This window comes from Loxodonta africana, chromosome 5 (assembly GCF_030014295.1).
Source record: "Loxodonta africana isolate mLoxAfr1 chromosome 5, mLoxAfr1.hap2, whole genome shotgun sequence".
Taxonomy (NCBI): domain Eukaryota; kingdom Metazoa; phylum Chordata; class Mammalia; order Proboscidea; family Elephantidae; genus Loxodonta; species Loxodonta africana.
Window position 1 is genome coordinate 105,276,779 of NC_087346.1, and position 23,869 is coordinate 105,300,647.

General features: G+C 42.7%; 1 protein-coding gene across 1 annotated transcript in view; it reads left to right on the top strand.

The window, feature by feature from the left end:
• The first annotated feature begins 2,762 nt into the window (after positions 1–2,762).
• Positions 2,763–23,869, top strand: part of LNX1 (ligand of numb-protein X 1) — a 127,904-nt gene continuing 106,797 nt past the window's right edge. The window contains exon 1 of the mRNA XM_003415880.4: positions 2,763–3,281. Within this exon, the coding sequence (XP_003415928.1) occupies positions 2,890–3,281 (392 nt within the window). The 5' untranslated portion in view covers positions 2,763–2,889. The remainder of the gene's footprint in view (positions 3,282–23,869) is intronic.

Below are 23,869 nucleotides of genomic sequence, written 5' to 3' on the forward strand. Positions count from 1 at the left end.
TGACCTCTTGCTTTCTTCATGGATGATGTCCTTGATGTCATTCCACAACTCGTCTGGTCTTCAGTCACTAGTTTTCAATGCGTCAAATCTAATCTTGAGATGGTCTTTAAATTCAGGTGGGATATACTCAAGGTCATAGTTTGGCTCTCGTGGAATTGCTCTGATTTTCTTCAGTTTCAGCTTGAACTTGCATGTGAGCAATTGATGGTCTGTTCCACAGTCAGGCCCTGGCCTTGTTCTGACTGATAATATTGAGCTTTTCCTTTGTCTCTTTCCACAGATGTAGTCAATTTGATTTCTGTATGTTCCATCTGGTGAGGTCCATGTGTATGTATAGTCGCCGTTTATGTTGGTGAAAAAAGGTATTTGCAGTGAAGAAGTCGTTGGTCTTGCAAAATTCTATCATTCGATCTCCAGCATTGTTTCTGTCACCAAGGCCATATTTTCCAACTACTGGTCCTTGTTCTTTGTTTCCAACTTTTGCATTCCAATCACCAGTAATTATCAATGGATCTTGTTTGTATGTTTGATCAATTTCAGACTGCAGCAGCTGATAAAAATCTTCTATTTCTTCATCTTTGGCCCTAATTGTTGATGCATAAATTTGAATAATAGTCATATTAACTGGTCTTCCTTGTAGGCGTATGGATATTATCCTATCACTGACAGCGTTGTACTTCAGGATAGATCTTGAAACGTTCTTTTTGACGATGAATGCAGCACCATTCCTCTTTGAGTTGTCATTCCCAGCATAGTAGACTATATGATTGTCCGATTCAAAATGGCCAATACCAGTCCATTTCAGCTCACTAATGCCTAGGATATCGATGTTTATGCATTCCATTTCATTTTTGACAATTTCCAATTTTCCTAGATTCATACTTCGTACATTCCAGGTTCCAGTTATTAATGGATGTTTGCAGCTGTTTCTTCTCATTTTGAGTCGTGCCACATCAGCAAACAAAGGTCCTGAAAGCTTTACTCCAACCACGTCATTAAGGTCGACTCTACTTTGAGGAGGCAGCTCTTCCCCAGTCGTCTTTTGAGTGCCTTCCAACCCAGGGGCTCATCTTCCAGCACTATATCGGACGATGTTCCGCTGCTATTCATAAGGCTTTCACTGGCTAATGCATTTCAGAAGTAGACTGCTGGGTCCTTCTTCCTAGTCTGTCTTAGTCTGGAAGCTCAGCTGAAACCTCCTCCTTGGGTGACCCTGCTGGTATCTGAGTACCGGCTGCATAGCTTCCAGCATCACAGCAACACACAAGCTCCCCGCAGTACAACAAACTGACAGACACGTGTACTCAGCTGCTAACTAAAAAATTGGTGATTCAAACCCTCTCAGTGGCTCTGAGGGAGAAAAGACCTGGCTCTTGTAAAGATCACAGCCTGGGAAACTGTATGGGGCAGTTGTACTCTGTTATATAGGGTTGCTGTGAGTCGAAATTGACCTGACAGCACATAACAACAATCTTTACGGGAACGGATCACCAGGACTTTTTCCTGCACAGCCTCTGGGTGTGTTCAAACCGCCAGCGTTTCAGTTAGCAGCCAGGCATTTAACTGTTGTGCCACAAGGGCTCCTTAAGTGTTCTTTGAACAGAATGCTATGAGGAGCCTGGTGTGTCAAAGGAATAAAAAGCCGACCTGGGGCTGGGTGGGGTGGAGACATGGGCAGAGGTCCTCCCTTCCCTTTTCCCACCCCCACTCCCCTGGAAGGCCTTGAGACACCTGACACCCACCTGAACACCATCTGAAAACCAAAAACCTGGACCAACTCCCCCATTTCACTGATAAGGGAATGGCCCAGAAATATGAAGTTGTTTTTTTCAGCGGAACAACCAGAGCTACATCTGGCATTCCTACTACAGTGTTTTCCACTACAACACAGTGACCAAGAATGGGAAATACCAAAACATGTGGGAGTATAAGAAGAAACTCTGAAAGAGAAACTTTAAAACATCTAAAGGTTTAGTTCATAATATGTAAACTTTTCTTCTGTAGAGTTGATGATCTTTTGGGTGGCCCGTTTCTATTTTCATGTTTATTTTTCAACTGCTTCTGATGCCACCGAAAGGACTTCCTGTGTGGTTCCAGAACCTTCTATCTGTCTTGTGGATAAATACCAGCTGTGTAGGTTTCCATGAAACTTGACTGGAAACAAGTTCACCCCCTCTTGCACCCTCTACCTTAACCTTCTGTTGTCCCTTTTGATACTAAATAAAATTCTATGATTTCTGACTGTTTTCATATTTGGGGCATTTCACTTCAACCTCTTGACCAGAGTGTTCTTTCAGGCATATTAGTGTAGCACAGAAATGTAAACACAAAGCTGACTCAATGAAAGTTTGAACTCAGTGTATTTTCTTTCCAAGATAAGGCTATGTTTGTGCAAACAACCTCAAACTTTATTTGGAAAAGAAAAAAGATATAATGCAATTTATGACTGCCATGCTATTTTCAAATGTGGCTAGTTTTCTGTTAGGTTATACATGTATCTTTATATTCTTGAGGAAGCTTTTTTCATTTACTTTCAAAAAAGAAGAAAGTGGAGTTGGAGGTGGGGCAGGCGGGATTCTTAATCTAGTCAGGACAATTGACTGGAGTCTTCCGAGTCCATAACAAGGCAGTCACTCGCCCATAATCATGTCACTCCTTGCCAGGGTGGGCACTAAATCCTGGCTTTCTGAATCCTAGCTCAGTCCCCTGTTCACTAGGCAGCCCTGCCTCATGTCCACTACAAGCCTAGGCCTTCAGTTTGTTTTGAAAACAAAAAGATGAGCATCTTATTCTCTTTTAGGTTTGTGGATGGCTCCTAGAAGATATTGATTTGCTCCCAAGGAACGATTACTTTGCTGGGTGTCCTGCCATATTGTCTCCCAGTCAACCATGAACCAGCCAGACTCTGCCAATGACGCGGACCGCAGCCATGAACCCCTGTGTGTGGTGTGCGGCCAGGTCCACTCCTCTGAGGAAAACCATGTCTACGCCTACAAGGAAGATGTGGATGATGACCTCATTTGCCACATCTGCCTGCAAGCATTGCTGGACCCCCTGGACACTCCCTGTGGACACACCTACTGCACACTCTGCCTCACCAACTTCCTGGTGGAGAAGGACTTCTGCCCTGTGGATCGCAAGCGTGTGGTTCTGCAGCACTGCAAGAAGTCCAGCATCCTGGTCAACAAGCTCCTCAACAAGCTGATGGTGACTTGCCCTTTCGTGGAGCACTGCTCCGAGGTCTTGCAGCGATGTGACCTCGAGCATCACTTTCAAACGAGGTAAGTCCCGCTTCTAAACCAGCCCTGAGAAACCCCAGCCCTCCTGGGGGCAGCTGGAATTCGCCTGGTCTCCCATTGGTGTAGCTGACCTCAGATGCCCTGGGTGCACCACAAGATGCCTGATTCTCTTTTTCTTTGTAACCAATGAAAAAATTAATTTGAACTAAGAAACGTTTTCGGTTTTAGTGGCGCTGGTTCAGTGTGAAGAAGCAGCAGATGACAGGCAGTGTTATATGTGTGTGTTGTTTCATTTTTATATATTTATTTTAATAATTTATTTGGTGAAAATATACACAGCAAAATTGATACCACTTCAACATTTTCTACATTTACAATTCAATGACATTGATTATATTCTTTAAATTGTGCGACCGTTCTTGCTCTCCTTTTCCAAATTATTCCTCTGCATTGACATAAACTCACTGTCCCCCTGAGCTTCTCATCTAACCTTTTGAGTTGCTGTTATCATTTTGATCACCTAAAGATAATTCTTTAAGAGTGCACAGTGCTCAAGGCAGACATTCTTTACTAATTAAATTATTGTTTGGTTTAAAAAGGACTTCAGGGGATAGTTTTGGTTTAAGGTTTAAAGATTATTTCAGGGCAATAGTTTTGGGGGTTTATCCAGCCTAATGGCTCCCCAGAAAGTCTGGATTCCATTGAGAATTTGAAATTCTGTTCCATATTTCCTCCCCTTTTGATCAGCATTCTTCTATACAATCTTTGATCAAAACAATCAGTAATGATAGCCAGTACCAGGCACCAGTTCTTCCAGTCTAATGACAAAGGAGGCCTCATGGAGGCAATTAGACACACATTCCATTTCTGCCTCCAATTCCTGATTTCCTTTTTCCTCTGCTGGTCTAGGGGATTAGAGACCAATGATAAGAACTTGCAAGCTTTTAAGACCCCAGGCACTCCGCAGTGAACTAGGAAGTATAACAGAAGCACTAAAAACAGCATTAGGCCACTGGGCTGTCCCATGAAACCATGACCCTAAGTCTCCAAACAAGAAAACAAATCCCATGAGGTATTTGGTTGTACATAAGCAGTATCAGCAACTGCTCTATTTTTGTTGTTGTTTCTGTAAAAATATATATAACACAATTTTACATTTTTTAGGAATACCATTTAGTGATATCAATTGCATTAATCATGTTGTGCAACCACCAGCCCTAGTTGCTGCTATGTGTGTGTTTTGAAATGTGAAAAACATTGGAAAGATCAGATAAACAGCTTAGGTCACGAATCTTTATGATCCCCATAAAGATACCCTAGTGAACATGGCTTGTTTTTTCACTTAAGAAAAAATTTCTCCCTACTGACTCACGATTATTAGAATTTCGTCTGTATGGGAGTTGAAAATGCTTCGCCATTCTTTGTGAAGGCGTGCGGTGTTTTCAAGTAAGTTTTAAAAGGAGAAAAGGACATTATGCATGGTAAAGTAGAGGGTCAGCAAAAACAAGGGAAACCTCCGTGAGATGGATTGATGTAATATGCAAAATAAGGGCCTCAAATATACCAACAATTGTGAGAAGAGCGCAGAAACAGGCAATGTTTTGTTCTATTGGATGTAAGGATCACCCTGAGTTGAGTCAGAACCAACTTGAATGCAGCTAACAGTACCGCCATTTCTTGTGAAGGTGTAAGGTGTTTTCAAGTAAGTTTTAAAAGGAGAAGTTGAGAAGGAGAGTATTTTTTCCCCCAGATGACTCGTTCTGCTAACTTTCCTGCCAAGATACCCATATTCACAGAATTATGGTGTCTTAGTCATCTAGTGCTGCTATAACAGAAATACCACAAGTGGATGGCTTTAACAAAGAGAAGTTTATTCTCTCACAGTCCAGTAGGATAGAAGTCCAAATTCAGGGTGCTGGCTCCAGGGGAAGCCTTTCTCTCTCTGTCAGCTCTGGAACAAGGTCCTTGCCATCAGCCTTCCCTTGGTCTGGGAGCATCTCAGCGCAGGAATCTCAGGTCCAAAGGACACGCTTTGCTCTCGGTGCTGCTTTCTTGGTGGTATGAGGTACTCAACTCTCTGCTTACTTCCCTTTCCTTTTATCTCTTGAGAGAGAAAAGGTGGTGCAGGCCACACCCCAGGGAAACCCCCTTCGTATTGGATCAGGGATGTGACCTGGTAAGGGTGTTACAATCCCACCCTAATCCTCTTTAACATAAAATTACAACCACAAAATAGAGGACAACCACAGATTACTGGGAATCATGGCCTAACCAAGTTAATACACACATTTTGGGGTGGACATAATTGAATCCATGACAAGGGCGTGATTGTCTCTGCTGATGGTCATCATCTCCTGCTCCACTTGTCTGCATCTTATTTTGTCCACTTACATTGTCATGTTCTTGGACATTCTTTGTGTGGATGACTTAGGAGTGGCACTGTGTCTTGTTCCACATGATGTACTCTCTTAGAACAGTTAAGGTACTTAATAAAAGGAACAATAATGCCAAGTTGCTGACATGATTATAGTTACTTTGTAAGAGGAAATGTGGAAGCTGGTATTTATCTTGGTTCCTGTGGTGACAAGGACAGGAGGCAGGCACAGGTATTTTTTGTTAAAGGTCACATACCTTACGTCATGAATCTGAGTCTTTGTCTTTGGGGGCATGCAGGAATTCAGTAACATGGAACTTGGCATCAAAAGCAGTGGCCTGAGTGTGACGCATAGCACATGTTTTCCATACTAATTATGTTGAACTCATTTTTCTCCCCAAAATGTTGAGCCAAATGTATCTAACTCAGCTTTGTTAGTTGCAGCCAACTCTGTTATCATTGGTGTTTCAACTAGAATGAGGGGACACTGGTGGTTCAGTGGTAGTTAGAATTCTAATCTTCCATGTGGGAGACCCAGGTTCAAATTCCAGCCAGTGAACCTCATGCACAGCCACCACCCATGTGTCAGTGGAAGCTTGTGTGTGGCTATAATTCTGAACAGGTTTCAGTGGAACTTCCAGACTAAGGCATACTAGGAAGAAAGGCCTGGCAATCTACTTCTGAAAATCAGCCAATGAAAACTCTATGGATCACAACAGTTCTGTCCGCAGCGGATCATGGGGATCGCTTAGGACCCAGCAGCACTTCATTGTGTTGTGCATGATGTTGCCATGAACTGGAGACTGACTGGATAGCAGCTAACAAGAACAGCAAACTAGGATTCCCCACTTCTCTGATTCCCCGGAAGAAGGCAAGACCAGTGGAGAAGGAGTTAGGGGAATCTCTCTGACCCTCCTTGCAAGTTTCACCCAGTATGATGGGCTTTGTCTAAGAGAAGGAGGCCTGGAGTCAGATGTAAGAAGATACTGACAGGTGCTGGTGCAGAGCCAGAGTCAAGACGAGAGCCACACCTGGAGGGGCAGGTGAGGAATAGGAGAAAAGGCCCTGGAAGAGCCCCCTCCACACAAATCACTTTGGTATACTCTTTATATTTTACTATCTACCATATTTTTTTTCCCCACAAATAATGTGTGCACCATGCCAGAACTGTTTTACTTAATTTTGTCATTTCTTAGAGTTATATGTATGGGCATATCATTTACATGTGAAAAATACGGTATACATTTGTGTTTGGGACTGTATTTGTTTCTTATTGCTGCTATAACAAATTATCACAAGTGTAGTAGCTTAAAACAAGACAAATTTATCATCTTAACAGCTCTGGAGGTCAGAAGTCTGAAATGGGTCTTGTGGAGCTTAAGTTGTCGGAAGGGCTATGTTCATTTTGGAGGCTTTAGCAAAGAATCTGTTTCCTTGCCTTTTCCAGTTTGTAGAGGCTGCCTGCATTCCTTGACTCATGGTCTCCTTTCTCCATCTTCAAAGCCTGCATCATAGCATCACCACATATCTCTGTTTCTGCCTCTGCTTTCATCATCACATCTTCTCTGACTCTGGCATTCCTGCCTACCTCTTATAAAGACCCTTGTGATTGCATTGGAAACTCTGGTGGCGTAGTAGTTTAGTGCTATGGCTACTAACCAAAAGATCAGCAGTTTGAATCCACCAGGTGCTCCTTGGAAACTCTATGGGGCAGTTCTACTCTGTCCGATAGGGTCTCTATGAGTCGGAATTGACTGGACAGCACTGGGTTTGGTTTTTTGGTTTGGTGATTACATTGGGCGTACCTGGATAATCCCAATAATCCTATATAATCTCCTCATCTCAAAATCCTTAGTTTAATCACATCTACAAAGTCTCTTTTGTCATGTAAGGTGACATTCACAGGTTCCAAGGATTAGGATGAGGACATCTTTGGGGGAGGGTGGTCATTGTTTTGCCAACTATAGTTTTGCAAGAGAAGAGTGAGAAAGGAGAGAGAGAAAGAGAGAGGGAATGAAATGGAGGCACTTTCTGGAGAGAAAGCGGACGCAGGGCAGCTTCTTCTCATCTCCTCACCTCAAAAACTGATTTGGGGCTAAAGATATTGCTAAAAGTGCCATGATGGCACATGGTTCTGATGATGAAGCTGGAACAGAAGTGGGAAAGGAGAAGGGCTGGGAAGAGGCCACTAGAGACTGATGGGGTGTCTGGGAGAGAGACCTCATTCACACTCAGCTTGTGGAGCTGAATTTCATTCACCCGCCCACACAGACTGTGTGACCCACACACCTCAAGAAAGCCCAAGATATAGGCCTGATTAACACTCAGCTGATAATGATATGCACTTTTGAAAAACTACAGTGAGGAAAGAGCCCAACACTAATTGAAATTGCAGCTTCGGAGTCCTTCACAGGCACTGATCAGCCGTGTCTCTTTGGAGAGGAAAGCTCCCACATAAATGAGGCGCTGGGCCTTGACACCTGCTCTTGAAGCACGCCACACTTCAGCTTCCTAAGTGGGTTAAAACCAGCATTTCCAAAAATATATTGTATATATTAGTCATCAGGTGCTTAACATATACTCCCTTTGCTCCCAACCCCTTGGCATTATAGGCACAGGTGAAGAATTTGGAGCTAATCCAGAGCCTGACTGAGAGCCCTCTTGGGCCTTGGGCCTGTGACTAGGCCAGCGGACCGCTTTTTCCTCCCCTCAGAAGGGACATTAAAAAGATTAAGTAGTTAAGGCCTCTGGAGTCTCTTGGACTAGGAAAACGAAGAAGTTATGAGGAGGCAAGTGTTTTCCTTAGACTTCTATATGAGACCTCCATGGTTGGAGGTTGCCTATATGGGAGTGTTGTCTTACACATGTGCTGGAAGATAGCTTTTGTTTATAAAGCTTGGTTTCTGTATTTAAAATGTGATGAGTTAAAAAAAAAAAAAAAAAAACTCTTTCACTCATGGCATTTTAATGAATACAAACTAGGCAGGCTGAGAGAGAGAACTGTAATTCTAACCCAGACCATTGCCCAGTCACTGAGAGGCTGTGTGGAGGAGAAGCTTTCACTTCCTCGACCTTGAATGCGAGTCACCGTAGGCCTAAGACCATGTCTTCACTGTGTAATACCATCACCTGCATATGATACTTACCAAGGACTCACATTAGGCCAAACCCTGAGTGGAAGAATAAGCTATACAAGCCATGATCTCTGCCTCTGAAGAAGTGGTAAAAGAGAGAAGCTGGATACAAGTGCACATTGACTTGTTTCGTAGCGTAAGTCACTTTGCCCTTCTTTTTCACTCTTGTTTTGTAATAAGGGTAGATAGACCCGTGTTAAGTATTTACTAGAGTGAATAAAGAGATCATTGTTCAATGTTTTGAAAACTGACCCGAATGAAAATGTGATATAATTGGCCCAAGACACACCTGGGTGAAAGCTCCCTGGGGTTATTTTCTTGATTAACTTTGTACCCAAGGTACTGGAAGTTTCTATTCCACAGACTTACCCTTGGACCTCTGTTGACCTTTGCTTCTGTCAGGTGGCTTGTTTCTGCAGTGTGTTGAGTTCCACACAGGCTTGGTTAGCTGTCGACAGTGCAAGGAAGATGTAACTACAGAGAGGGAATGTAAGGGAGTGGTACCCTATGAAAAGGCAGGTAAGTTGCTAGAAGGCTTGGTGGTCATTTTGGCCCTAGTTAAACATCTCCACAATAATCATGCTTTGACACACATCATTTATGACTTTCTAGCTTCGAATGTAACTTTTTCCTGGCTCCTAGTTGGAGTCCCTGGGAAGTACAAATAGTTAACTCACTCAACTGCTAACCAAAAGTTTGAAGTTTCGAGTTCACCCAGAGGTGCTTAGAAAGAAAGGCCTGGCAGTTTACTTCTAAAAAACAAACCACTGAAAACCCTATAGAGCACGTGGGGTTGCCATGGGCTGGAAATGACAGCATCTGGTTTTACAGCTGTATACCTCTCTGTAGGTATCCTGTTCCTGGAAAGTACGAGCCCATTTTTCCGCATTACCTTTTGAGTGAACCATTGAGTTTTGGTCAGATTATGCTCCATGCAATTCTTTCAAGAAACAACATTCTCCTGGTCACCTATTCCCAGAAATCTTCCTTAACTATTTCCTTTCTTCCTTGGGTATTTATTATTCATCTATACAAATGCCCAACCCCTCCCCTGACCCTTGTAAAGTTTGACTTTTTTTTTTTTTTTTGCTATCTTGCCTCTAATCCAGAAAGTTTGGTCCAAAAAATTGACTCTTTAACTAAGTCGAGTCCTCTTTCATTCAACAAATATGTACTGAGTATCTACTGTGTTCCAAGCTCTATGATGAGGAAACAATGGAAAACAAGACCAGTAGAACTCCTGCCTTTGAGGAGCTTTCTGTTTAAAAAAAAAAAAAATTCTGTTTAGTGAAGCGAAAAGAGATTTAAAAAAAAAAAAAAGCAGGAGGTAATAGTGATGCCTGAGATGATATTTAAGATAAATAGGACTTAGCCAGGCAAAGCATGGGTACGAGGGTTTGCATTAGGACTGCTTACTGGCAAGGAAGCTACAGAGCAATCTGTGAGCATTTGAGGGTGGGATTTTTGACCCCAAGGGACTGTGTTAGTTAGGATTATATTTGATAGTAAATAATAGAAAATTCAATTTATAGTAGTTTAACCATGTAGAAGTTTTATTTCTCTTATGTAACAAAAAGTCAAGTGTAGGCAGTTCAGGGCTAATATTATGTTGCCAGATGCCACCAAGCATTCAGTCTCATTCTGCTTTTCAGTTTTCATCCTCAAGCTTGTCACCTCTTGGCCTCAAAATGGCTGCTCAGCCTTCAGCCTCACATCTAAGTTTCAGGCAGGAAGAACTAGACAGGAAGGGAAAAATACAGTGTAAAAACTGAAACTGCTTCCTTTTAAAGAGCTTTTAGGAATGCATTACCCAGCAATTTCTGCTTACGCCTCATTGGCCCGAATTGTATAACATAGTCACCCCTAGCTGTAAAGGAGGCTAAGCACATTACCGCCATGACTAAAACCTAGGTTCTGATACAAGGAAGAGGGGAGATTAGATATGGATAGGCAACAGGGACATAAAGCAACAACAAAAAACAGTATTTTAGTTTCTTTACTGTATTCACATCTATTAATTAATTTTATCATCTTGAAATACAAAGAGGTGAGAGGTTAGATATTCTTATTTCTTTTTTATAGAGGCTTGGAGAGCCAACCCAACACAACTGATTATCAGAAATACAGTCCAATAACAGTATGAAGCTCACACCCTGTACTATACCCCATGTTGCTTATCAGATATGACTTATGTAGTAGATACTGGGCATTCAGAAGGAACATGTCCCAGGACTTTGTAAAACTCCAAATTCAGGAAAAGACTAGAACATGTAATTTCCCTAATAGTGCAAGAGGAAAGAAGGGATAAGAGTAACAAAGCCTCTTGGAGATGGGTGCTGAGCTACCAGCTAGGCTCATTTGCAACTAATATTAGCAATAGCAAGGAGCCCTTGTAGCACAGTGGTTAAGCACTTGGCTGCCAACCAAAGGTTGGCACTTTGAACCTGCCAGCTGCTCCACAGGAAAAAGATGGGGCAGATGCCTTGGAAACCCTACGGGGCAGTTCTACTCTGTCGTATAGGGTCTCTCTGAGTCGGAACCAACTCAACGGCAACTTTTTTTTTTTTTTTAATAACAACAGCTAACACTTCTCAACACCTGTCTGTCAATTTGTTGTACTGTGCTGGCTTATGTGTTGTTATGATGCTGGAAGCTATGTCACCAGTGTTTCAAATACCAGCAGTGTCACCCATGGTACACAGGTTTCCACAGAGCTTCCAGACTAAGAGTAGGAAGAAAGGCCTGGTGATTTACTTCTGAAAATTAGCTCATGAAAACCCTAGGGAGTCACAAGAATATGGTCTGATATAGTGTTGGAAGATGAGTCCCCTAGGTTGGAAGCCACTCAAAACACACAGTAGCTGCAAGAATGGACTCAAACATACCGGTGATCATGAAGAACATTTTGTTCTGTTGTACAGGGGGTCACCACAAGTCAGAGCCGACTTGATGGCAGCTAACAACAACAACGCTCACTGAGCCCTTTGTACTTTATAAGCATAATCTCACTCCACCCTCATAACAACACTGTGAGTTAAACACTATTATTATTGTCTTTCTTTTACAGAGGAGGAAATAGAGGTTCAGAGAGATTAAGCAACATGCCCAGTGTCACACAGCTATTATGTGGCAAAGCTGGGGTTCACACTCAGGCCTGTCTGACTCCAGCACCTAAATACCAAGCCCAACTTCCTTTTTGCTGCTCTTCACCAGCTCTGACTCACTTTTGCACACCAGCCTTAAAGGGAATGGGATTCAAGTTTGGCCCTCAACAAAATTATAAAGTGTTATATGTCATGTGTCATCAAGGTTGCTTGTCTCTGATCTAAACTGTAGAAGTTAAATCTCCACACTCTAAGGGTCTATCGTATTTAAATTCCGTTAGCGCTACCTCGGGTGAATACAGATTTCTGTTGCCAAATTCCTTAATACATGGTCCACCGGGGTTGGTTGCACCCCGTAAACTTGTCTCTGGTCTTCTTCCTATAAAGTCTAGTTGTTGTAATTGCTTGGTTGTCAACATAACTACTCCTTTGAGCCATTTCTACTAAGAGTAGGCCTTGAGTTGGCAAAATGGATTTTAATGTTCTTGAAAATGGGATAGAGGGCAGTTCTGGGGTCTTCTATGGCATCCCAGAGCTTAGGCATGCAAAGACAGTCCTAATGTTAGGATAAATGGGGCCTTCTTGTATCATGGATTTTAAAGCTGGGACAGATGGTGTGGTCCGCCAGGCAGGAAAGGCTCCATTTCAAAGATGAGGTGACTGGAGTTCGGGAACTTAAATGAAATGCCCAGGGTCATGCAGCTAGTGTCACAGCTTAATTCAATTACTCAGGGGAGAAGGAAGAATGGGGTGACTCCTTTTCTCACAGAACAGGAATCTGTACCTTGCTTGGAATGAACTTGATGTCTGTTTAGACTCTTTGTCATTCTCAGAGGGAATGACGCAGCCTATTCTTGTGTGTTGTTGTTATTGTTAACTGCTATTGAGCTGGCTTCAAACTCATGGTGTTACAGATCGGAACTGAGCTCCATAGGGTTTTCTTGCATAGGAGCAATGTATTTGCAAATGTTTTAAATTAGCAAGAAAGCCGTCCCTTCTCTTACATACGTTAGTGTGATGAGACAGTGGTAGGTAAAATGTCTTAAATGCATATTCTCTGTATACATGCAGCACTCAGGAGATATGGAGTTGATGTATATTTAAAGGACTCCTATTTCTCTTTGAGCTCAGCTCTCCAGGCACTGTTCCAAAGATGCTAATTTCTTACAGTGTCTTACTGGAGCAAGCGGTAGGACAGCTTTTGGTTATTTGCTTGTTCACACCGTGGGGTCTGAATGTGCCATGTTCATGCCCTCTTCCAGCTCAGTTTAGCTTCCAGCCCATCTGCTCCTAGCCGGTGATGTAAATGTACCAGCTGCTTCCCAAGAACCAGTCTGCTTCCTCCAGGAGGAGGCAGGTCCCTTCCCCAGGCACCAGCCTGCTTGCTGTCAGCCTCAGCCTCTCATCAACCGTGCTGGGGCCCTCTGTTCTCCCATCTCCCCATCTGAGAGGCAGAGGGGGTAATCCTCTTACAGGCCTGTGATTTGGATGCGTGGTTTCATCTAAGAGCTTTCAGTCAGATTCGTTATCATCTACTGATTATAGGGACATGGCAAGGTTTGTTTAAAGGGGCTTGGCTGGCTGGGACCCCTGCAGCTGACAGAGAGGAGGTGGTCAGGAGGAAAGCAGCACTCTGCACGGAAAATGAAGGCGCTTTTGTTACTGGTCTTACCTTGGCTCAGTCCTGCTAACTACATTGACAATGTGGGCAACCTGCACTTCCTATACTCAGAACTGTGAGTCCCTTCTCTTACTGTGCCTGCCTGTTTCGTGTGTCGGGGATGCTAGGGGTGGGCCCTGAGTCAGTTCCCTGGCTGCTGTGTCTGTTTGGACGGATAAATTCCATATACCCAAGATGTGCTTGAATGAAATGCCCTGCCAACAGTTGAAGCAGTATGCTTGGCTGTCTGTGATGAACAAAAAATACCATCAATGCAGTGCTTTTTTTCCTGCTTCTGTGCCAACGCTGCTGCTTTTTTTTTCCCCCTTCCTTTGGTACTCTGCTTTTTCTCAATAGATGTGTCTTTTCTTCCATAAATAGAACCAAACAGCAGTTAAGAACAGAGCTTGCTTGCACAGATCTGCGGCTTCAAATGGGTATTTCTAATTGCAAACAGACAGTATCCCTTTATTGAGACCATCAGCCTGCAAATACTTACAGTATCAATACAAGGGAAAGCTATCCCTAGGTATAAAAATATATCTTCATTTTATTTTATTTTTGATAGTTTTTAAATACGTGGAAAAGTAGAAAGCACTTGTATTCCCATTGCCTAGTTTTAATAATGTGTTGCCACGCTTGCTTCATATGTTTGATTTTTTTGCAAAAACGATTTGGAGTAAATTATAGCCACCATGACATGTCACCCTGAACACTTCACTAAATATTTCTAAAATATTAGGACTTTTTCCTGCACGACCTGTGTGCGTTTTCTGAGAGGAAATGACTCATGTCCCCAACCTCTACCTTGATGCTTTTCTGGCTCTTTTGCAGACTGATGTGAACAGCTTCTTGCAAGCACATAAAAGTGTTGCTACATGTGCCTCAGTGTTTGGGGCATTTACAAAAGTGTGTTTGTCCTTGCTAGCCAGAGATGTAAAAATAGCAAGGGTTGGCTTATGTGTAAATTAGCGTCAGTGGGTAAATTAAAGTAAGGAGTCTAAACAGAGCTTGTAGAACCAGGATTAGAAAAGCTTGGCTGGTCATATTTAGATAGTGATACCACACATGAATATGTGGTGATAACCAGTGTCTCTTTTGTAATTAGCTAGACTAACCAATTTGTCTAGTGCCTAAAGCACAGTTGTTGTTGTTGTTAGCTGCCCTTGAGTAGGCCCCTAAATCATGACGGCCCCACGCATAAGGGACCGAAATGCTACCTGCTCCTGCACCATCCCCATGATCGGTTGCGGATCAGATCGTTGGGATCCACAGAGTTTTCACTGGCTGATTTTCAGAAGTTGATTGCCAGGCCTTTCTTCCTAGCCTATCTTAGTCTGGAAACTCCTCTGAAATCTGTTCAGCATCATAGCAATACACAAGCCTCTACTGACAAATAGATGGTAGCTGTGCACGAGGGGCATTGGCCAGGAATAGATGCTTAATAAATATTTGATAAAGAGAGGAAAGAAAAAGTGAACTAGTTCCTTGGAGTTCGATCATTTGTTTTAACGACTCTGCGTTTCAGGATTATCTGGGCCTAGTATATTGTTAAGAACAGTAACCCCAGTCTATCTTAGATAAGAAAGTTTAAAGATAAAGTATCTGGCCTAAGCCTGAATAATGAGCATCTCTGGGGAATGACATTGTGGAAGATTTCTAGAAAAATATACAATGCAGAGCTAAATGAGATTATGAAAACGTTCCTTCTTCTTGCTTGATGGACACTGGAATCCAATGCCACAGCATTCCTCCGTCATCTGCTATCCTTGTCAGTTGCCACTGTAGTTTCCTAGGACTGCTGCAACAAATTACCACAAATTTGGTGGCATTGGGTACAGAAGTGTATCCTCATACAGTTGTGGAGACCAGAAGTCTGAAATCAAAGTGTCGGCAGGGCCACAATCCCTGAGAAGGCTCCAGGGGACACTCCTTCCTTGTCTCTTCCAGCTTCTGGTACTTCCACGTGTTCATTGGCTTGTGGCTGCATCACTCTCATCTCTGCCTCTGTTGTCACAGGCCCTTCTGTGTGTCCTCTCCTCTCCTGTCTGTGTCTTTTCTTCTTAAAAGGATACTTGTCATTGGATTTAGGGCCCACTCAGATAACCCAGGATTATTTCATCTTGAGTTTCTTAACTGTAAGGATTCAGTAAAACCGTGCTTCATAGGGTTTTCAGGAAGTAGATCGCCAGGCCTTCCTTCCAAGGCACCTCTGAGAAGACTTGAACCTCCAACCTTTCAGTTAGCAGCCAAGTGTGTTAACCATTTCTACCACCCAGGGACTCTGTATCTTTTGTTACATTGCTTAAAATATTAGTTTAGCAAAATTCCCAGGGAAAACCTTAGAGTTTGGTAGGGTGGTGTTAGTGGTGGTGATGTGTTTTATTCCAACTTTCAGATTTCCAGTTCCTATCATCCTTGGAGCAGAGCCCTGTGGCACAGTGGTTAGAAGCTCAGCTGCTAACCAGAAAAGATCAGCAGTTCAAATCCACCAGCTGCTTCTCACAAACCCTTTGGGGAAGTTTTTTTTTTTTTTTTTAACCAACCTTGGAAATGCTTTTCACTTGGGCCTCGTATTCTGGTGGGTGCTGTGACCTGTTCACACCCACGATGTAACATTTGAGAATGTTCTGTGTAAGTTAGGGCCCTGCCTTTCAGAGTAAATGACTGTCCTTCATTTTAGGGTTGCGGTTGTCAACAAGACAGTGGGCACGATCCCTGGAGGATGACCAGTCCCTGAAACTAGTGCTACTGCTATGGCTGAGAGGCTTCTCAGGAAGTCAGGAAATGCTGGCTCTCTTTCTAGCTTACACTCCGATAAATATTTTTGGTTTATAAGTGGAAACACTATGAATAGTATTCATGCCAGAATCTGGAGAGAAAAATTATACTTTATTCCCTGACTCCTGCAGAGATAGTAGTTCTAAGTGGGGAAGGCTTATTCCCATCGGAGTTTTGTAGTCGGGAAATTAAAATGAATGATTCCAATTTCACAACTTGAATCATTGAGGGTTATGGAAAGATGAGGTCCCCTGGAGAAACTGCCAAGAACAGCAGGAGTTATGAAGCCATCCTGTGTATGTCCTTCCTGGGAAGTAGAGTAGGCCCCAGAAGGCAGAGACTCACAACATTTTCTCAAACCAACCTGCAGAAACACATCTCTGACAAATTGCTCTGTCTTCATGCAGCAAGGATGTTCACCTTTAGGCTCACAGGCCAAAAGAATCTTAAACTTAGCTGGGCATTCCAGACTTACAAGTGAGAAGATTGCTTGTCTTAGTTTCATATATCATTCATTAGGCCTTGGTCCCAGCTCCTCAATTTCCCTTTGTCTTTGTCAAGGCTAGCAACTGGTCTTTCCTGATGACGTGTCTGAAGTAAGCAAGTCAAAGTCTCACCATCCTCACTTCTAGGGAACATTCTGGTCTTCTAAGATGGGTTTTATTCTTTGGGCAGTCCACGGTATATTCAGGATTCTTTGCCAACACTACAGTTTGAACACAGCAATTCTTTTTCAGTCTTTCCTTTTCCTTATCCAACTTTTGCATGTATATGAGATGATCGAAAAGACTATGGCTTGGCCCCCAAACACCCTTTTAACTCAGTACCGAAGTCATTCCTGAGGTTCACCCTTCAGCCAAAGATTAGACAGGCCCATAAAACAAAATGCAACTAAATGGGCACACCAGCCCAAAGGTGAGGACAGTAAGGCAGGAGGGAACAGGAAAGCTGGTAATGGGGTTTAGAAAGGGAAAGTGTTGACATGTCATTTGGTGTGGTTGGTAACCAATGTCACAAAACAATACATGTATTGATTGTTTAATAAGAAACTAATTTACTCTGTAAACCTTTATCTGAAGTCCCCAAAAAAAAAAGACAGTGGCCTGAGTCAGGTGCACCTTAGTCATCAAAGTGGCATCTCTGCTTTTTAAAACTCTTAAGAGGCCTTTTGCAGCAGTGCTCAGCCCAGTATGTTGTTTGATTTCTTGACTGCTGCTTACAGGGATGGTGATTGTTGATGCAAGTAGAATAAAATCATTGACAACTTCAATTTCTTCTCCATTTATTATGATGTTGTTTATTGGTTCAGTTGTGAGGATTTTTGTTTTTTGCACGTTCAGATGTAATCCAGTTGCTAGACCAATTTAGACCAATCCCTGGAAAAGGACATCATGTTTGTTAAATAGAGGATCAGTGAAAATGAGGGACACCCTCAACGAGAGAAACCCTCAATGAAATGGATTGACACAATAGCCAAAAAATAGACTTAAACATACCAGTGATCATGAACATGGCACAAGCCCAGGCAATGTTTTGTTCTGTTAAACATAAGATTGCCATGAGTCGGCAATAGAGGGTCCCAGACAGAGCTGGAGGAAAACGTAGAACAAAATTCTAACTCACTAAAAAAGACCAGACTTCCTGGTCTGACAGAAACTGGAGAAACTCCAAGAGTATGGCCCCCAGACACCCTTTTAGCTGAGTAATGAAGTCACTCCCAAGGTTCACCCTTCAGTGAAAGGTTAGACAGGCCCATAAAAGAGAACAAGACTAAAGGGGCACACCAGCCCAGGGGCAAGGAACAGGAAAGGAAGGTGAACAGAAGGGAACAGGAAAGCTGGTAAAAGGGAACCCAAGGTCAAGAAGGGAGAGTGTTGACATGTAGTGGGGTTGTTAACCAATGTCATGAAACAATACGTGTACTGTTTAATGAGAAACTAGTTCATTCTGTAAACCTTCATCTAAAGTACAATTAGAAAAAAAGATTGCCATGCGTCGGGGCAGACTTGATGGTAACTAACAACAGCAACAGGTCAAGGCTGTATAGCAACGTTAGCTTTACCAGTTCCTTTACCTCCCTCACTCACTTGCACCAGGTATTGGGTTGTGAACTGCATAATCTGGGAAGCATCTTTTTAAAACCTTTGAACTAAATGGAGATCCACACAAGGCATGTCTACGAACCAACCAACCAACCAGCTGCCATTGAGTCAATTCTGATGCATGGCAGCCCCATGTGTTTCAGGGTAGGACTGTGCTCCCTAGGGCTTTCAGTGACTGATTTTTTAGAAGTCGGTTGCCAGGCCATTCTTCCAAGGTGCCTCTGGGTAGATTTAAGCCTCCAGCATTTTGGCTAGCAGCAAGCCTAGTAACGGTGTTTACCATTTGCACCACCCAGGGGCTCCAAGGCATGTCTAGATTGTTGAATTCTTTCTTGTAGTTTAAGAGGGTGGAGGCAGGAAGTATTAGAGGACTACAATGAAACTGGTGGGGGACAAGAAGTATGAGAGGAACACAGTGGGATTACTTCAACATCCATTTCCTCTTCACTTCATTTTCACTATGTTAACTATTCGCTACACTTTCAAAGTTTAAACCACCAGGGTGAACTTTATGGATTTGCCATATTGAGTCTTTTCATCAAAATTGAAAAGAAAAAAAAAAAAAAAACGTGGCTAATCTCTGGGTTTTTCTCTTGCTATGTTTTGAGAATTTGAAGTCAAGTTTGGATTAGGAGCTGGAAGGAAGGAGGTTAAGTAACAGAGGAAATAGAGTGAGATGGGGAAATAACACTCCAACAGAGAACAAGCTCCAGTTCCCAGAGCAAAGCCAGGGCCCTTTTGGGTTCAATGACTCTCTCAATGTCTTTCAAAGCATTTCGGTTCCACACGTGTTTAACTGGGCATTTGTTCTCAAATTTTTTAACTTGTGTATTTCTAAGGAAATTGAATCCGCATGTTCCTGGTTCATTTACACTTCTCTCATCAATAGGTTGCTTTGTAATGATTCTTTGATGTCCAGAGAGCCTTGCGATCTCATTTCATTGGTCTTATTGTTTTCTCCTTGAGAATCAGCAAGTTCTCTTTTGCCAGCAGTAAAGCATCTCCAGTCCCAAACCGTTCACTTCCTGGTCTTAAATGTAAAACTCAGGAGTTTCAAGAGGCCACACGCGTGCTTGGCAAGCTGCGTTTGCCTTGCCCTGGATCATGTGACTATGCGTCAGGTGGAGGAAAGGCAAAGTGGAGATTTCCTTCACAGGACATCAGAGGCCTCACTGATTCCTTCATGTTTGGTTTGTTTATTTCCTCCTCCTTCTTTCAAACATGTTGTAATGGAAAATTTCAAACCATACAAAAGTAGAGAGAATAGTATAATGAGCCTCCATGTACTCAGTACCCATCTTCAACAATGATCAACTCATGGTCAATCTCATCTCATTTATATCCCCTTGAATTATTTTGAGACAAATCTCAGAAATCGTATGGTTTCATTTGAGAATATTTTAGTATTTATCTCTAAAGGATGAGGACTCTTAAAAAATAGAACCACACCACCAGTATCACACCAAAAACAATGAACCATAATTCCTTAATACCAAGTTTAAGGTGGGATAACTTTTCTTCGTATAGATTGTTTGAATCATGAGCTAAGTAAGGTCTAACATTGCAGTTGGTTGCCATATCTCTTAAGCCTCTTTTCCCCTCCTCCCCTTTCTCTTCTTTCCCCTTCTTTGCATTCCACTGATACAAAGGAGCCCCAGAGGTAAATATTCAGGAATATATGAAAAAAAAAAACTTTGCCAGTGAGTTGATTTCAATTCATAGTGACCCTATAGGACAGAGTAGAACTGCCCCATAGGGTTTCCAAGGCCGTAATCTTTACGGAAGCAGACTGCCACATTTTCTCCCGTGGAGTGTCTGGAATGGGTGGAACCACCAACCTTTTGGTTAGCAGCCGAGTGCTTAACCACTGCTCCACCAGGGCTCCCTGAGGAAGGTAGCTTTGGCAAACACCAGATACTGGACTAGTAATGGAAAAACAAGGAAATATTCAAGTTGAGGGAAGTGTAAAGAAAGAAATCTCAAAATATTGAAAAATCTTCATGAATTTAATAATTTCACACTTTTAAGCAAGATGGTGGCAATTGATGACCTTGTCTCCCAGAAGCTTTATAATGGGCAATGTAAATAGAATGGGGCAATATCTTCCAAACGTTTTGATTGTAGACCTATGTCATTAAAAAAAATTAGTCCATATTCCCATCATATATATACTTTTATTTGTAAATTATACACATTTACTACTGTGTTAGTATATTACATCCCCTATTCGATGACACTGGGTTTTTTTTAAATAATATATATAATATATTTAAAGGATAAAAGAAAATTATAGCTAAGAGTTCTGTTATAGCCTTCCCACGCTCCTCATGGGTTGTCTTCGACTGCTTGAGGAACAGGCTCTCAAGACTCACTGGTATTAGGACACAACCTCTCAAAGTAAACAGAGGAACATTTCTGACTGCCAGTCTGTGGGGTTAGTCTTGGAAGGAATGAGGCAGGAAATGGCCCACTTCTGCAGGCCAAATAAAACTTGTGGGCCAGAGAAACAGACATCCTTTTCTCTGAGTCATTTTCCCCTTTGGAACCGTCGCTCCTTCCTTCGTGTGGCCCGTGGGGGCCCCACACTCTCCCACCTTCCTCCGAAGCCCCTCCACCTTCCACCACACCTACCTTATAAATACCAAGAGTGGGACCCAGGAGCATCCAGGTTTGTGGAACCTGAAACATAAAGAATTTGAGGGGTCATTTAAAAAAAAACAGAAGACAAAATTAGGAATACACAACTGCTATGTTCCTTTTCAGGGTCTTGGAAAGGCCCAAGCATTCTGGGAACCTTGAAACACTAACATCGGTCTCACGGTAACCCTTGTTTGTGTGAGCACTGAAGTACCAACTTCATCTGTCTTTCTTTCTGACTCCCCTTTTCTCATGCTCTTATGTTTCCCTATAGAACCAGCTCTAAGAACTCCGGTGCCACGCTAAGCCCACTTCTCCTGTATACCCAGAGCTAGAACCATCTTCCTGATTCTTTGTGAACCAAGGAAGTATCTGTTATCCCTTCCGCACCTCTCCCTGCACTAGCGTCTCTACCCATAAGAGTAAGAGAGGGAGAGGCCAGCGCTCCAAGACCATGAATAAGCCCACTTGCCATTCTGAGGACCATAATTAAGTAGCCCACCACTGGAAGGTTGAGGCGGGATACCTTGGTGAATAAAGACACAAGCTCCGGAGTCATATTAACCCAGGTTTGTATTCAGTCTCTGCCAGCTAGGCAACTTTGGGCAAGTTTATTAGCCTCTCTGAGCTTTTCTCAGCTCTAAATGGGGATAATGACAAATACCTCACAGGTTGCTGTGAGTACTGAATAAGATCACCTATGTACAGCATTTAAAACAGTGCCTGATACATAAAATCAGTTGCTGTTGAGTTGACTTCGACTCATGGAGACTCCACGTGTATCAGAGTAAAACTATGCTCCATACGGTTTTCAATGGCCGATTTTTCAGAAATAGATCACCAAGCCTTCTGAGGCACCTTTGGGTGGACATGAACCTCCAACCTTTCAGTTAGCAGCCAAGCACGTTAAACATTTGAATCACCTAGGGACTCCTCCTAGTACATAAATAACCCTTAAATTATGGGTTCTTTTATTAGTACTAGAAGTAGTTATAAGAACGATTCTAAGAATTCATCAATTCTAAGACATACTATTTAACATACCGAAAGCAGGCTGCATCTTAGAATTGATGGCACCGTACAGGGATAATTGGCAGTGCTTTCCCTCCTTGGTAATGTGTAAAATAATGGTGATGGAGTCTTTGATTTGATGAAATATGGGAATAATTAAATTTCATCCATGGTGAGAATGGATAGGCAGAGATCAAGAAAAATGGAAATGCTGAAACCAGACAGCCCCCCACTTCCCTCCCTCACGGAAGAGGCAGATAAGTGACTTACCTGAGCTAAGAAGGGGTGATGAGCACCTCAGGTAAAGTCTGTGGGGGAGAGGCCTGAGCCACTTGGCAGTGGGTGAGAGCCACGCCTTCCACGCAACTGTGCTTCTAGAGTGGATTCTTCTTTACGGCAACCGCCCTCCCCACCCCTCTGCCCCGCAACCATTCTTCTGCTACTTAGCGCATGGAGGGCTCCTTTCCTTTTTGCCTTGACACTGCAGCTATTTCCTTCCTCTTTCCTCTCCATTTTCTCCCTTCCCTGATTTGAAGGGGAAGACTGAATCCAGCATTTAGTTTTGCTAATTTGATTCTATGGCCCAGAACCATGGAGTTTTAGAGCTGAAGGAGGTCTTGGAGGTGAGCCAGTTCAAACACCTCATTTTTGTAGATGAAACTGAGGCATCATAATTTACTGAAATGACTCAGCCCTGCCTGTAACAAGCTAAGTGACCTTGAACAGGTCATATGATTTTTTTTTTTTTCTGAAACAACGATAATGCATTCATTATTTTAATGTGCCACCCAGGAAACGGTAAAATTGGAGCTAGTTGTTAAAATTTTAAACTAACAGCTTTAGGCGAAGCGATGGCATAGATGTGATGCAATGATGCATACAGCCATGCACGTCACCCCTGTTCAACTGAGTGTCCTCTGATGGAGTCTGGGTGTTCAGACATGCTCAGGGACTGGTGTTATGGAGCTTCCTTGTACAATTTTGTACAAATGGAACCTGAGATCATTTGACAGTAATGAAGGTTTACTTTAGAACATGGCGTTCAAGAGTTTTCATATGACCCAGAGACAAAGGACGGCAGCCAGGAGGCAGGCAGAGCCCAATATGAAGCAATTACAAGCTTTTGCCTCTGAAGTCACCCAGGTCTGAGTTCAAATCCTGGCTCATCACTTACTAGCTGTGTAACCTTGGATAGATTACTTACTTAGCCTTAGCTAACCATCAACTTCTTCATCCTTATACAAGATCTTTAAATGATAGTACCTGCTAATGGGGTGAAAATTACATACAACATCCATGAAGCAACTCAGTCAGTGCCTAGAACATTGCAAGTGCACTGTAAACATTAGCCGTGGTGATGATAAATAAATTACCTTATTTGAACCTCAGTAAAGGCAGCGATTCCTTATCCTACTGATGAGAAAGCTAAGGTTCAGAGAGATTGAGGAGGTTGCCCTGGATGATACAGCCAGCACTGGAATGCAGGCATCCTGACTCCAGAGCCGGAGTTTTTCTTCCTGCATCTTCCTTGTTGCCGTGGAGATGGTGTTGCTAGGGTCTCTTTGCAGTTCACCAGGGCCAGGTTAGGAGACTGAGACTGACTGTGAACCAGAAAAATAAATTGCTATATAGGTGAAAATATTTGGGTAATTTCTCTCAGCACTTGAAATTATGCTGAAGATGAGAACTTTCCAGCTTGCACAATTATTTCCCACTAAAATAGGCACGAGAGGGCAGACTACAAGTGGTCCCAATAATGTTCTTTAAAGCAGTCAGCCAAACATATTTTTTGGTTTCATGAGCTAATTGATGATAGATTAAAGAGGA